Source organism: Seriola aureovittata, chromosome 19 (assembly GCF_021018895.1).
Source record: "Seriola aureovittata isolate HTS-2021-v1 ecotype China chromosome 19, ASM2101889v1, whole genome shotgun sequence".
Lineage (NCBI taxonomy): Eukaryota > Metazoa > Chordata > Actinopteri > Carangiformes > Carangidae > Seriola > Seriola aureovittata.
The window spans coordinates 16,501,155-16,517,949 of NC_079382.1; the positions used below are offsets into that span (position 1 = coordinate 16,501,155).

General features: G+C 42.7%; 1 protein-coding gene across 1 annotated transcript in view; it reads left to right on the plus strand.

The window, feature by feature from the left end:
- Positions 1-16,507, plus strand: part of extl3 (exostosin-like glycosyltransferase 3) — a 28,905-nt gene extending 12,398 nt beyond the window's left edge. The window contains exons 2-6 of the mRNA XM_056404515.1: positions 6,882-9,505; positions 10,191-10,318; positions 11,437-11,581; positions 11,701-11,829; positions 13,339-16,507. Of these exons, the coding sequence (XP_056260490.1) occupies positions 7,370-9,505; positions 10,191-10,318; positions 11,437-11,581; positions 11,701-11,829; positions 13,339-13,548 (2,748 nt within the window). The 5' untranslated portion in view covers positions 6,882-7,369 and the 3' untranslated portion in view covers positions 13,549-16,507. The remainder of the gene's footprint in view (positions 1-6,881; positions 9,506-10,190; positions 10,319-11,436; positions 11,582-11,700; positions 11,830-13,338) is intronic.
- The last annotated feature ends 288 nt before the right edge of the window (positions 16,508-16,795 follow it).

Genomic DNA, 16,795 nt, shown 5'->3' on the forward strand with positions numbered 1-16,795 from the left:
AGGGTGATCTTAATTGCTCCTGTGCCGGGTCATCACCACACCGATACTCCTGATGATCATAACGGCCTCATCGTGATCTCCTTAGCATTATAAAGATAATGAAAGGAAGACAGCAGAACTCACTATAAGGTTTTCAGTGCTCAGGCAGAGTGTGGTTCTTTAAGTTTGATATTGGCATTAATTACATTATTAAAGCTAAATAAATGCATCTAGCATTTAATGTTTCTATAACATTGATAGCATGGAAGCTAATGGGCCATTGTGGACATTGTTGCTAATTAAGCAATTAGTAATTGAGCAGCACTGTTGTGTGGCAAAATTAGGTTTTTGTACCAATGTGGTTAAATATGATGATTTTTCAGGTCTTAACTCAGTTGAGTTAAAAAATTTGGTCTGGTTATTTATTTATTTATTTTTCTAAAAACAGCTTGTTCTTCTCTTACACAACATATAGTGATCATTTGTGTTTTGATATGTCCATTTTATTCATGTTTTCCATTACTAAATCACATCATTAGACTCAAATTACAGCAGCAACCAAGAATTCTTTTTATGTTTGATTAATTTGTCTTATGTTTACATGCATACTGGTATCCTGGTTTTGATCTTATTTGACAAAGGAACATGGGAAAACCACTTGATGAAATCCTTTTATATGAGATTCTGATAGATGTCCGATTTGTCTCTGTCTTTCCTGCACTGACTGAGTTACCCCAACAGTGGGGGATGAACCCAGTGTAGTTTTCTGTCTTCTGGACTCTGTTGGATTTAACGCTCTGCTGGATTTGACTTCTCGATCTGATCAGTAATGGAAAGCTACAATTCACTTTATTTTCTGCATTGCTGGTTTCAGATATTCACTTTCATTTAAGCTAATTGTTCATCATTACACTGTTTACCGTCCTTTTTCTACCTAACTAGTCCATAATTTTATTTACTGACACACCTCCACACATTGTAGGCAGTGATCAGAAACTTGGATGAGGTTGTTTACATGCTACAGTATCTTCCAGAACCCCAGATGGTGTCTCGACCGCACTCTGATCTTCATCAGGGTCAATCTGTCGCACACACGTACAAATGAATCAGCTTCAATCACACATGAGATTTTCACTGCCACATATGGGGCCCTCATTTTACCTGTCCCCAATGACTGCACACTGTCAACAATATTAGTAATATTGAACTAATAAATTAATCAAAACATTTTTTCAGCACTAAATTAGACCATAAGTTGTTTTGCTCAGTAAAGAACCGAATAATTTGAATTCTTTAATCTGAAAATTCTTCCATATTCTGACTTTCCATGACCTTTTTTGAGTGTCTCTCCACATCCCTGCAGGCACCTCTGTAATTTACCAGTGAAAAAGGTCCTTGAGATGGTTCAGTCAGCCGTCTGGAGATGAGCTGTGATCCATGGCTGCAACAGCTGCTCCCCTCACACAGCCCTGTGACTGTGCCTTCCCCTGCAGCTGCCTCTATCTTTTTTTTATTTTTTTTTATTATTATTTCCATCACCTCCACAGGGAATGCCTTACCTCAATCTCCTCCATGAAATCACAATTAATTATGGGAAGAGTCGTCTCCCAGTACAATGAGCCACAGCCCTTTAAGGGGAGAAATTCATCCCGGTAACCTGGAGTCCCAGCAGGCATGATGGTTTTCTGAAGTGCAGCAGTATTACCTCCAGAGGCCTTTGCTGCAGTAAGCTAGAGTTGTGTACATTTGGATTTATACCACTCATGCTTCAGTCCACACTAGTATTTCTTTCTTCTTGAAACAAACAACCAACAATTATTTTAATTATCGATTCATCTGTTGATTATTTTCTTGGTTAATAGTTTCTCAGAAAAATAATCTGCTGCTATTTTGAAAATCAATTAAGTGTCACTTTGAATTGATAATGAAAGTAATTGTTAGTTGTAGCCCTATGCTTTATATCACCAGACCAGCTAAGAAAAACCATTAGAAAAGGTAAAAAAAAAAACCAAGCACATGGTTAAAGCTCCCAGTGCCATGAGCACCTACAGTAATGTGATACGTGCTCAGAGAAAAAAAAACAGTAAGTTATTTTTCTTATTGATTTCACAGTTTTTACAATAAGTGGTCCCGGTCCTGCAGTATTTATTACCCTCTTAGTGCTGCAGTGACAGTGTACAAACAGCCAGGTATAAATGTGAAAGACACTGTAACACTGTTAAAAAAAAGTCCTTCCTTTGTCCTTGGATAGTATCCTCTAAGATTGGATATATGTGACCATGCTGATGTTAGCATTCACCTCAAAGCACCACTTTTGCCAAAAAACAGCCTCACAAAGCTGCTAGCATCTCTGTAGACTCTTAATGATGCTGCCATTTAAAGATGCACTGTTTGCATTTGGGGCCAGAGCCCCAACCAGACTAACTGATAACTGTCTTACAAAATTACATATTGCTTTTAATATAGTATTTGTTTGTTCATTATTTATGTCCATGTTGATTTAGCAGTGAGTCATACATAAAGCAGTGGAAGAGAGCGTTTGCAATAGTGTGGAAAATCACTGACATTCTCATCTTAAGAAGTTTTTTTTTCTTCCCTGAGACATTAAAAGAAAAATCAAAGATCCATCTTCTTAATATTTCAGTCCTTGCAGTCGCTACCTCTTGGAAACTTGCTACCCGGGGCCTTATTAAAAATACAAGCTGTGTGATCTTTCTGTCGGCCTGAAATTCTTCACTTCGTCTCGCTATGTGTCAAAAGCTCCGTCAGGCTGCTTGTAGACAGGCAGAAAAAAACGCCAAACAATCCTCATTCTCAACTCTGCTGCAGGATGTGCTATTTCTCAGGAACTTCAGCTCTCACTCACTCACAAGCTGCTACTGCTGTCTTTCTCCACCACCCCCACATGTGGTACCCTTGAGTTAACCTAATTGCATTCAAGCAAAACCCGGTTGGCCCACTGGATGTCGATTCTGTCTTTGCTTCCTGTTCCTTCATAGAGGAATGTCAGGACTGTCTCAGAGAGCAAGGCCAGTGTGCGGAGAGACTGTTCAAACATTTATATAAGCGCTTGCCCTCAAATGTCTGGGAACTTGGAAGCAGCGTCCTCACTTCTTCATTCAGGCTCTGAACTCAGCACCTGCTGCGGTTATTCTTTTGACTTCAGATGAAGCTATTTTGCCCAGACCTGCTCAGCCACAGCATGATGCATGTCTGAGTGCCTGCAAACATTACTGTAAATTCTTTCACACTCATCGACTTGGCTTAAGCTGAGAATTTGGTTCTGATTGACATTACAGTGCGCGTTCCAGATCTCTGTCCAGAGCACCTCGTCCGTTTGTATACCTCTAAATCAAATTAACACGGAACTAGACTGTTGCAGTCTGCGTTATTCATAGGCTCGACCAGTAATTTGCTGACGAAGTTGTTGCTCGCTCAGTGCTCACCATGTGGAGCGAAAGGTTTTTATGTGGGTCATCAGTGCGGCGGCTGTGCTTCAGCTTCTCCTTTCCCCTGAGAACACCGCACACCATTTCATTTGAAACTGTTGTAAGATTTTAGCCTCTGCAAAGGGGCTGGATTGTATATCAAATTCATATTGATTTTCAGTATGACTAATGGGATATTTATGGTATAATATACAGAGATTAGTCATCTGTCAGCAGCTGTGAAGAAGTATTTCAACATACAAATTATATTATTACAACATAACGAGAATATGATATTCGGTCCCTGCAGCTACACAGTGACTGTTGCCCAGCGGCTTCAGGCTGTGCTGTTTAAGGTGAAGTCAAGGACGGGCGTGTCAGTATCTCTGTGTGAGTGGAGGTATTTATTTATCTATTTATTTTAAATTCACTCTCACGTCTGTGCTGCCTGCTTCGTATGTCTAAAGCCTACAAGTGAAAATGGCTACATCGGCAGCCCTTTATGTGCTTAACACCAAACTGCCTCGCAACTCAGTGGTAGGTAATGATGGCATTATCATTGATCCCCCACAAAGTAAGTCCAGAGCGATCAATGCTTCCCTGTGTGTTTTCCATGCAGACCGATTAAGCTGACTGTAGCAGAGAGAAGACATTCTGCAGATTAGAAAGCTACAACTGAAGAGATTGGGATTTAGTTTCTATCTGGTGTGTGTGTGTGTGTGTGTTGCTCACAAGCAGAGCTTTAAACCAGCATGTTTTTGGCCCCAGATTAGGCCTAGCAACAGCATTTGCCAACATCTGTCTGCCATTACCCCTGTGACACTGGCAGTCATGCAGCAATTAATCAGACTGTTGTGATAGTTGCCTCTCGTTCACTCTGCACCTCAGGCGCATCACTGAGCAGCAGGATGGAGGTCAGCGTTCAAAGGGCCGTAAGCCCTGGGAGTTTTTACTGTACATGTTCCTTCCTAACTACACAAGAAACCACTGACCTGTAGTTACTGTGTAGCACCAGAGCACCTTGTCTAATAATAAACTGAGGTTCTCCCATTTCCTCATTTGTCTGTGGCTGCACCTTTTGAAGCCAACAATACACTGTGCATTCACCTGTCTAATTTATACTAATGCTTTAGTCTAGCTGCCATTTGGAAAATTTAAATCAGCCACTAGTCAGTAGGTTGACAATGTTGTGGTGGTGTTACAAATACAGAAGTATCCAGATGGCCTCAAGCTTAGTGCTGCTCAATAATACAGCTCTGTTTGACAGGGTATGTTATGATTTAAGAAGGGAATCTGAAGGCAGTATGTTTTGTTCTGTGGCACTGAACCTCACCTGACCTTCAGATCACATTTTCTGTTCTGGTATTGAACACTAGAGGGGTTGAAACAAATTGATCCCTTAGTTATCAAAGGAAAAAATCTAAACATTTGCAAAAATACACAGTCTCAAATATGTGGATTTGTAGTTTCTTTCCTGTCTGATATCAAAATTAATGCTTTTTTTTGTGCTTTTTTTGCTTTTTCTGACATTTTTGGACTAAATGATTAATCAATTCATTGTAAAAACAACAGACAGACTAATCAGTCATAAGAATCATTAGTTGCAGCCCCGGGTGAAACAATTAGTCAGTTAAATTAGTCAATCAACAGAAAATTATTTGCCTATTTTGAATTTAAGCTTCTCCAGTGTGATGATTTTTAACTGTTCGTTGTCATACATGATAGGAAACTGAATCTCTAAGGCTTCTCGATTATTGGCCAGACAGAAAACGGATGTGAAAATGTGACGTCTTTGGGAAATTCTAATGGGATCTAATTTTTCTTTATTTTCTGACATTCCATAGACAAAAATGGTTAATCAAGAAAATAGATTAAAACACAATTAAAATAATAGATGTGTATTTAAAATATGTGACAGATCATAAAGAAAACTCATTTGTCTTTATAGTATGTAAGGTTTAAGGTGCGTTCAGACACGTAGTTACCTCTCCTTGACAAGCGGACACACAAACACCTGCTGTACTGCAAGATGAGGTATTTCAGGATTGTCAGGAAGTATCAGAAATGCCAGTCACATGCAGGCAGCAGGGAGAAATGATTACTTGACGCAGACAGAATAAAAGGTGTCTTTTTTTTCCTTCTTCTTTTTTTTCCTTGCTGTGTTTAGTTTTAAGATGGTATCTACCCCTGTGATCTAACCCAGCTGTAATGACAACGTTGCATCCACAGACGTTTGAATTCAGTGGTAGCCCAAGGTATAATAATCCTTATCAAGATGCGCTGTTATGTCGGCACATGGTAAACACCACCTGCATTCCTTTTCACCTCTGGTTTCTGTGTGTGTCACTCTGAATTGCACTGCTTTATCAAGGCTGGCTCTCAGTGTTGTGGGTTTAGTAATGCATTTGATAAGGGCTGTTTGGCACTTGGCCTATCGGCTGGCATCCTCAGGGCTTGTACAGTGGTGTGATATAACATGAGCCCAGAAAGCAGACTGCCTGCTGCTTGTGGAAAGAAATGATCTGAGCTGATGTTTAGATTATGTTCATGATGTAGGGATATTTCAGGGACATCTACGCTTGAAGTTACTGTGACTTCCGGTGTTGCGATGGATTTTAGCCCTGAGCTATCTTTTCAAAACATCTGGAAACTGGAAACGCAGCTCTTTGTATTCTCAAACCAGCACCTAACATAAGGTGAAAGTGAGCAGGAGAGGAAGAATTTGAGTTACTTATGCATCGATCTGAAGATGAGACACAAGCCACTGTAGTCTGAAAGCTCAACCTCCAAGGGCCTCAGGAACATCCGGCAAACTTGGAAACAAAACTGGCAGTGTCTGCATCAGAAGGTGCAGCCGATTTCTTCTGTGTTTCCTTTGAGTCTTTTTCTCCTCTGGACTAGTGAAGATAATTCTGCATCACTCTCCGAGATGGAGTGTTATCAGGAATGCTCAGTAATTTGAGTCGGTGATGAGGTCGGGATGCAGGAGGAGGCCTTTAATGAGATTTGCTGGTGGTGCTGTTGGTGTTGGTTTGCCTACTGTGTGTAGTTTACCAGTGATGGCTCTCCCCTGTTTTGTGCTGCAATTTTGAAAGAAAGGAAATTGAAAGAAAAAGATATCCCCTGGCATTCAGCGGCACACTGATGATTTTTTTTTTTTTTTCCTGGACCAAGCAATCATGCACAGAATGCAGTGAAAAACAGGACGAGCTGCAGAGTCTCATTCTTACAGTGGCTGATTGTAGAAAGCGTATAAATATTACAGATCTACTTAAATGTGTTCTTTACTTTACTGTTTTACAAGGTGCATGAAAAAGATGAGATATTTTACAACAAAAAGCTGAGACAGTTTTTATGGGCTCCGCTTCAGATAGTCAGCTCACGTTTTCTTATAGTTAAACAGTCATCTATTTGATATTGCTACAGATAATCCTTGTCACTCATTGGTTCTTTTTTTCTGTTCTTCTGTCTCAGGTTCCTGTATTAAGAAGAAAGACGAGGCGAGTTCTGAAACTCCACCTCTTGAGGATTTTCTGATAAGGGGTCAAAAAATGAGCACATTCCACATAGAAACAACTGGCCCACCCAGCTATCTCACTCACCTGTGAGCAGCCATGCATCACCCATCGAGGGGCACCCCTCCCCAGCTGCGGGACTGTTTTCTGACATAGACTTGGAAGAATAGCTAAACCTCTTAATAGAAATGGCATTAGTTTGTGTGGGCTATAACACATCAGACTACATATTAGAGTACAGGTGAGGCTGAATCCCTAGCCAATACCCACGGGACCCTTAAGAGGAGGTAAACAGCCTCAGATGACCTTTACAGAAGGACAGTGCTACATCCCAGCTTTGATGATTTAGTATCCCACTGCCTTGCTGACAAGGTCGATCATGGCTGCTGCTGATCCCCATAGCAACGGTTCCTTGGTGGGGCGAGGAGCAGACTGAAGGAGTCAACAATGCAGCGTAACGGTGGTGGGGTGGGTGCTGGAGGCCAGCCATGGGTGCTGCGGCGTGTGCGTCTTACGTGGCTCAGTTTCATGCTATTCTTTATCCTGGTCTTCTTCCCACTCATTGCCCACTACTACCTCACCACCATTGACGAAGCTGGAGGTCCCGATAAGCGTATCTTTGGGCCGCGGCCCGGCGGTGAACTGTGCGAAGCCAAACATGTGCAGGATCTTTGCCGCATTCGAGAGTCGGTCAGCGAAGAGCTGCTGCAGCTGGAGGCCAAGAGGCAGGAGCTCAATGGGGAGATCGCCCGACTCAACTTGCGCATCGAAGCCTGCAAGCGCAGCATTGACAGTGCCAAGCAGGATCTGCTGCAGCTCAAGAATGTGATCAGCCAGACAGAGCATTCCTATAAAGAATTAATGGCTCAGAACCAGCCTAAGCTGTCGCTTCCTGTCAGGTTGCTGCCAGACAAGGAAGACCCAGGACTGCCACCACCCAAGTCTGCGCGCTCCTGCCGCCTGCGGTCCTGCTTCGACTATGGGCGCTGCCCTCTTACGTCTGGGTTTCCTGTGTATGTCTACGACACAGGCTCTTATCCGTGGGGGGACTATCTCGACCCACTGGTGAAGCAGGCTTTTGCAGCATCAGTTAAGGGCAACATTTATGTAACTGAAAACCCCAGCATTGCCTGTCTGTATTTGGTGCTGGTAGGGGAGCTACAGGAGTCCTCCTCCCCACTGCCATCTCCTTCAGAGCTGGAGAAGCAACTAAAAGCTCTTCCTTACTGGAGATCTGATGGACACAACCATGTACTGGTGCATCTCTCTAGAAAGTCCATGACACAGAACTTCCTGTATAATGTGAGCACAGGACGAGCAGCAGTCGCTCAGTCCACCTTTTTGGAGCAGCAGTACCGTGAGGGCTTTGACTTGGTTGTGTCCCCACTGGTTCATGCTCTCTCAGAACCAAACTTTTTGGAAGTGCCCCCTCAAGTTCCTGTAAAGAGGAAATACCTCTTCACCTTCCAGGGGGAGAGGGTGGAGTCACTGAGGAGCAGCTTGCAGGAGGCGCCCCCTCAATCTTTCGAAGAGGAGATGGAAGGAGACCCACCAGCCGACTACGACGATCGCATAATTGGCACCCTAAAGGCAGTGCAGGACAGCCACTTGGATCAGGTGCTGGTGGAGTTCACCTGCAAGAACCCACGGACAAGTTTGCCGACTGAGTGGGCTCTTTGTGGAGAGAGGGAGGACAGGCTGGAGGTGCTCAAGGCTTCTACTTTTGCCCTGGTGATTGCTCCAGGAGATGGACAGCTGGTGGCCTCAGCAGGCTGTGGAATGAGGCTCTTTGAGGCCCTTGAGGTTGGAGCCATCCCAGTTGTGTTGGGGGACCACTCCAAACTACCTTACCACCAGTTTATCCGCTGGAGTGAAGCTGTCATCATAGTCCCCAAGCCTCGAGTCACAGAGCTACACTTCCTGCTGCGCAGCCTGTCAGACAATGATATGCTAGCTATGAGGCGGCAGGGCCGCTTCCTGTGGGAGACCTACTTCTCCACCTCGGAGAATGTTCTCAGTACCATCCTTGCCAGCATCAGAACCAGCATCCAGGTTCCCGCTGCACCCATCAAAGAGGAGCCCGCCCACGAGATTCCTCACAAAGCTGGGAAGCTGGCAGGAACTGATGCCAACCTGGCTGACAATGGTGATCTGGATTTGGGTCCCGTCGAGACGGAGCCCCCCTACGCGTCTCCACGCTTTCTCCGCAACTTCACATACACAGCTGCAGACACCTATAGAGCATGGAACCGGGCCCCAGGGCCTTTCCACCTGTTTCCTCACACCCCTCTTGACCCCGTGCTGCCCTCTGAAGCCAAATTCCTTGGCTCCGGTACTGGTTTCAGGCCTATAGGTGGAGGTACGGGAGGCTCGGGGAAGGAGTTTCAGGCAGCTTTAGGAGGGAACGTGCCGCGAGAACAGTTCACTGTGGTCATGCTGACATATGAGAGGGAGGAGGTGCTGATGAACTCTCTGGAGAGGTTAAATGGACTGCCGTACCTGAACAAGGTAGTGGTGGTGTGGAATTCACCCAAGCCTCCTTCAGATGATCTGTTGTGGCCCGACATCGGCCTGCCCATTGTGGTGAGTGCTCCTGGAGAAAAATCCTTTCATTCAACAAATGTGCACATATCCATCTTCATGGTGTTGGTTTCTTTAGTAAGGAATACATATCTTTCTCATCCTGAGCCTCTGAAATGCTAAAAATCTGTAATATGTTTCAGAGGTGTTGCAGTTTGCTTAAATACTTTACAATGAACTGTTTGGAAACTCTTCAGGAGTCCATGCAAATTACCAGCAGCTTTACTAGAAGGATGTGAAGGAGTCCGACATCCATGAATAATAAAGATGTGTGCTTTTGAATTAAGCCTGAAAAATAAAATATTCATCCAGTTCATATTCTCACCATTAGTTTGTGATGGAGGCTCTGTTGACAAGTGGTAAGCTGTGAGAGCAACTAAAGAACCAGTCACTGTATTTGTCAGTAATGGTAGAGTCTCTGCTGCAACCTGGCACTGAGACTGGACAAGCTTGTATGTTACTTTTTATTGATTAACTTGATTGATTAATAAGTTGATTGCCATAAATCATTTTCAGTCAGATACCATCCGTCAGACAGTTTTAGGACAAAGTGCTCTGTGTGCAGCCTTAGTCAAAATGTTCTCAACCCTATTAACCACCAGTAGCCCTTTGAAAGTACCTACTACTACTCTAAAAGGTGCCCTCTGTAAATGCTCTTGCCAAGTTGCGTCTTGTCTGATGCCTGCAGGTTGTCCGCACAGAGAAGAACAGCCTCAACAACCGCTTCCTTCCCTGGGATGCCGTGGAAACTGAGGCCATTCTGTCGATTGATGATGATGCTCATCTCCGCCATGATGAGATCATGTTCGGGTTCAGGTAAGTGATGGTGACCAGACGCAGGAACCTCTACGGATTTATATGAAATGAAAGTTTGCAATTACTTTGGGCACTGTATTGGCGAGGCAGTTAATAACTAATAACTAATTGAAAAGAAAAAAGAGATCCACTGATGAAGGAGATCTTCTCAGGAGAAGAGCTGTGGAGAAAGGTGAAGACAAAAATGCAGTAAAATAGAAGGGAAAGCTTTGTGTCTTGTCAGAAATGAAAATGTCCAAAAAATGCAGAAGCATCACATTCCTAAAAAAAACTGAATCAGACAGAGAAACTGAACCAACCACTAGAGACTGAAGCAGAAGAAATAAGAGGGAAAAATGTTGTCAGCATCTTGTATTTATGATTCATTTGTTAATGTTTTACTTAGATAAGCTGAATTTGAAGGCCGTGTTTAAACCAATTAAAAGATCAAGTGCGCTGTTAAGTTATTTTGGTGCACCCACTCCTCACCCAGACTTGTCTACAACTTAGCGCTGTAGCGGCTTGTCCAGGCAGGCAAAAATTGGCTCTGTCACTGTGTGTGTATGGGGTCATTCGTCATGAATTATCTCAGACTCCCCTCCAGAATTACCCAGGAATGTTTCCTCACCTCCACCCTCCCCAAAGAGAAATTACGCAGCATCTGACTGCTCCAAAGTGGTCTCACATGAGCTCTTTTGAGACCTCTTGCATCCTCTGTGTCTGTCTGCAAGTTGTTTTTTTTGTTTTACTTCCTTCAGTGACTGGGCTCCAGTGTGCGTTAATATGAGCCAAGAGTGATATTTTGGTTTTTAAATAATGATAGATGATAAAACTGCCATATACTAATAGAAGACAACAGAATGGTTATTTAATTGCTCCCACGAGAAAAATAGTTGCCGCATTGCTAACAACTATGACAAGTTGAAACAGATGGATGCAGAATAGTGGCATATCCACAGACAGAAACTTGGAATCCAAAGTAACCACAATAAAAAAAAAAATGGTTCATAAAACATTGTTCAGAGTTGGTGTTAATTAATTGATTGAAAATGAGGAATTCTGCTGACTGTGTGTTCGTGTGTGTTCGTGTGTGTTCGTGTGTGTTCGTGTGTGTTCGTGTGTTCGGCGGTGTCTCACAGAGTGTGGCGTGAAGCCAGAGATCGCATTGTGGGTTTCCCTGGGAGGTATCACGCGTGGGACGTCAACCATCAGTCGTGGCTCTACAACTCCAACTACTCCTGTGAGCTCTCCATGGTCCTGACAGGAGCTGCTTTCTTCCATAAGGTCAGCTCTTGTACTTCACCCCCCACACCCCAAAAAAAAAAAAACCTCATTCCACAGATTTATTTTTTAACTGTATCACAGTCATATAACACACACACATCTCCTTTTTGTTCTTGTAGTACTACGCCTATCTGTACTCCTACGTGATGCCCCAGGCCATCAGGGACATGGTGGATGAGTACATAAACTGCGAGGACATTGCCATGAACTTCCTGGTCTCTCACATCACCCGCAAACCACCCATCAAGGTCAGTGACGGAGCGCGTAGTCAGGCGGTGCTCAGCTCAGCATCGACGGGCGTTGTATCTCCCTCAGGCCCTGTGTGTTTATATTTTTGCCCACTTAGCCTTCCCATTACTCAAACTGACACATCCAATACTCCACACAAATAGTAAATCAAAAACACAAGATCGAATTGGTGCGTTATGCCTGGTTTTCCTCCTGGATTTTTATTGGAAGGACATTTATTACCGTAGAGCATATTTATGGCTAGACAAATAATTATAGCAATCAAGCCAGGGAAGCTGTTGGAACAGAAATGTCATTGCAGTCCTCAATTTAAGTTCGTTTTGATTTAGAGGGGTGTTGATATTCAGGGGTGTTTCAGGGGGGAATTAAGGCCGGCTTTGATGGAGTGTGTTGCATGGCAGCATTTCGCTGCTAGGAATAAGCCTTGTGAATAATGAATTTGGGGCAAGTTTGAATATGGAGTCCTAAATGGTGACAGACTACATTCCTCTTTTAGTCCAAATAAGACAAATAAAGCAGAAAATAAATAGCTTTTGCTGTGCATTTTTATGCATCACTGGTGCTGAATTGACAACATACAAACTCAGTTTGAGTGATGTTTTCCTTTTCTTCAGCATTTCTGTACTTTTATGTTCTTTCCTTAATTGACCTTTTTCTAAATCCTGTGCCCTCTTGCATGGAACATAATGCAAAGGTGGCAGATTAGCAGCTTGAAAGTCTTAGTAATTTTTTTTAAACAATGGGTGTTTGATTTCAGACAGTGGTAGCTGCTTCAGCTTCTCAATTCTAACTGGCAACCGTGTAGTTTGCCACTGGAAATAACAATGTCAGATAGCAGGAGCTTGTTGCTAATTAGGCTAACGTTAGTTCCATGAGTTGATTAAAAAATGACAGTGACTTTTAATATTTTAAGGCTGACTTTTTATTAGTTTTAAAAGAAAGTCTTTATTTGGGCTCATAAATATGCACTTAATGGTTACATTCATGATGTCATGCTGAACAGAGGCTAAAGCTACATGTCAAGTCAGCATCCTCACCAGTTGATCCGATTTGAAGCCATGGGAATAAAGAAACAGCATTATTTTTGTATTGCAGTGTAGAGCTGGTTAGTCTTAGTATTATGAGCATGGTAAGGAAAAATGTAAGATCAGACTTTCATTTTATTCTAACACACTAAACCTGTTTAGCTGCTTAGCTTTCATACTTCTTCAGATTTTCAAACAGTATTTCACTTTTCACGGTACAGACGGCTTTTAGGATCAGGACTAACAAATGTGTTTCGAGAGCGTAGCGCTGTCTAAGGTAACCTTGGCTGGGGTTGCTGGAGTCCCCAAATCCAATAAAGAGGAGGACAGAGATGCTGGACAATGCGCTGGGGGGGGGGGTTTTGTGAACAGTCAGTTCCTGAAATCTTTTTCATCTCACAGAAGTACCACATGTATGAACGTCCTAAAATATTTTTCAAGGTAAATATAAATTTACAGACTAACGGTTTTTATCTATCTTAGGTAACGTCTCGTTGGACTTTCCGCTGTCCTGGCTGCCCTCAGGCCCTTTCACACGATGACTCACATTTCCACGAGCGCCACAAGTGCATCAACTTCTTCGTCAAAGTGTACGGCTACATGCCACTGCTGTACACGCAGTTTCGTGTGGACTCTGTGCTGTTTAAGACTCGTTTACCCCATGACAAGACCAAGTGCTTCAAGTTCATCTAGCATTGGGCTGAGTCGCCCTGCAAAGAGCCAAGAGCAGAGCGGACTGAAGGACAGGAAGTATTTAAAGAGAGCAGCAGCTCCCACTGCGAGCAGTGATGAAGATGGATGGATGGACTGTGAGAGAAATTCACAGGAGGAAGGTTTTGGGTTAGGGTTTTGCCCAGGGGGATAGACAAGTTAACCGTAAACGTTGTTGGCTGGTGTCTTAATCCACAACTCTACTGAAAATTTGAAAAATGGAAGCTGAAAGGGACCACTGCCAAGAAAATAAGCCTTTTCAGTGGATGTCACTCCTCCTGTTTCATTTTCTTCAATCATGCTCAATCATTAACCACTACAGATGTCATTTGCACCTCCTGACGGCCTGCTGAGGAAAGAGGGCAGTTGTACACAGTGTACAGAAACTCTCCCAGGATAAACTCTACCTGACAACGGAGCGATCAGTTCGTGAATCACTGACAGACTGATGTCGGGCTGTTCGGCTCAGCAGCCTGTTGATGGTTTCAGCTCGGAGAGCAGAAGTGACAATGGCACATGGCTGCCACTGCACTTTTCTGTTTGTTTTTCCATTTTACAGTTACAAACTGTACTTCTTGTACATGTACGTGAGAGAAGCACTGATGGTCAGAAGTATTTTATTGAACAAACTTTTTTTTTTTTTTTTTTTTAAATAATGTCGTTTAAATGTGTAAATCTCTATGTGGAATGAACGTTTTCCAGAACCTCTGCCTGTGGGAGATCAGACACAGACTTAGTCTAAGAACGAGACAGAACCTCGACTGAGGAGTAAAACAAGTCGGCCCGATCATGTTTAGTAGTGTCACATGTCCAAGAAGGAATTCACTTCAGCAGTCACCATAATGCCTCAAACCTGTCATGAAAACCAGCCACCATTTTTGTCATTTTGTTATGCTTACAGGCACTCGGCTCCTCTTTGATGAGTGCTTAAAAATGGCCTGTTTTTTATGCTATAGGGTGTTTACTAATGTTTCTAAAATCGGTTCGAGGTGGAAGTAGTCATGTCTAAATGTTATAATGTTGACCAATCAACGGTTACAGTTTCCTTTACTGAAGTGCAACAAAGTCAAGAATCACAGCTGCCCAAATTAACAAAAACAAGCTTTTGATTTCTGATGAAGGTTGTAATTATGCAGACAGTCTCCAGTGAAGTTACATGTACTATTAGGGTTATTGGTAAAAAAAAAAAAAAAAAAAAGTTTGAAGGGGAAAAAATATGCTTTTTTGCATTGTGGCATAGAGCTGGACAAGACGATTGAAAGCTACCATTCTCATCAGAAGGAATCAGTTAACTTGGCTTTGACAGATAGTAACAAAGTCCACCTAGCAGCACCTGTAAAGCTCACTGAGTAACCTGTTGTATCCTGTTTGTTAAATCCATACAGAAAAGAAAATGAAATGCAATGATTAAACAAATGAGGCATAAAGTGTTAATATTTAGTAGGTGGATATTGTTACCACTGCTCAGGCTGTGAGGCTGATTCCTTTGTCTCCCGTCTTTATGCTAAGCTAAGCTAACTAGATTCTAGCAGTAGCTTTATATTTCACAAATATGAGAGCGATATCAAGCTTCTCATCTAACTCTCCACCAGAAAGCAAATAAAAGTATTTCCCAAATTTTAGAAGTGGCTTTGCATCAGATTATTAGGTATGTCCCGCCGTGTTCATGTGACCCTGCTGTATCAAACGTTCCCAGCTCAGACAGAAACGTCACTTTACAGTGTCGCCATATTGGTTTCACTTTGTTTTTGTTTGTTTTTTTGACCATTGATTGATGAATGTTTCCTTGCCAAAAAGGTACGATGTCTGCTGCTTTGCGGCATAATTTTCAGGGTGCACAATGCTTGCTAAAGGGATGCAGTCTGGTACACCTATATCCACTCTGCATGGTACTTTACCAGGAGACAACCCATTGGAGCCCGACACATCATGTATTATAAATCCAAAGTCCTTTGTTTGACCTTGTCAGACTCAAATTCCTGTAATCTGAACAAAATATCAACCTGATAAGATCTGTTAAAAATATATTTAGATTAGCGTCTTCTTTCCCAAATTATGTTCTAACTGTTCAACAAAAAGTCCATGTTTCCTGTATATTTATTGAATATATTATGAAAAAAAGATTTTTTTAAACTGATGACACATGCAATAAAAAGACATTGTAGTTTATTATTCCTAATGACAAAGAGGATCCAATTTGATTGAGCTGTCATCCTATCTCATTTCCGAGGAAAACTAGCTTGTGCCACTGAGTACTTGGGGGTGGGTCGGGGTGGGTTATACTGTGGACAGAGAGGTCGGCCTATAAGTACAACGTCATAAATTCAGCTTCTGAAAGAGCCAGTGGGCGCTGGTTGAGGTGTCTTTGAAGCCGAATCCCTACCTGTGAGATATTAACATAATCAGGAACATTTATCTAAGATCTATCTACTGTGGTCTAAGATGGCAATACAGCTAAAATGAATCCAAATTGACACTTTATATTTCTGCACCAGACTTGGAAAAACCAGCCTGACTTCTCAAACCCTCATCACATCTCAACACTTATATCTGGAGCTCCAGGGGCCTTGTAATTACCTGGCTGACTCTAAACCTGTCCTCAGGGCACAGTTTTGGTCAGCTGGTGTTTTGGAAGTAAACCTCTCCATTCCTCCACTCTGTGCCCCCCACCCCCACCCCCCTCAAGGATCTGTGGCACAGCTGGTTTTTCCGTGGCCTAAAGCAGGAAACATTTCCCTGGAAGGCTGCAGTCACTCTGCTAGGTGTAAGGAGTTGTGAAACTATGTGCTCCTGGGTCTGATCCATGCCTGTGGGCGAGGCTCCAGCCACCTGCAGCGCTGCCTGCACTCCACTAGACTGATGACTGATGACAGCGTCAAACATACCGTTTGAAGGCCCAGATGAATGGAAATAAAAACTCTCAACATTGTTAAAAACATTATCCGACTAATGTCCTCATTCTTTTCTCCACCGCCTTTCCAAAACACATTACTGCACTTTGAATATTTGATATTGTAAGATTAGAATAGTGAATCAGAGAATGGGCAATAAGACACATTTTCAAGTGACTCATGTTCGTGTTAAAACAACTTTTGAGAGCAGCTCAATTGATCATGATTAATCACATATACACTCGGAGGAGGAATAACCAATCAGATATAGATTGACCCTACATCTGCCATGTTGTACATTCTTTTATTGGTTTATTCAGTAGTATGTTATTCTGCAA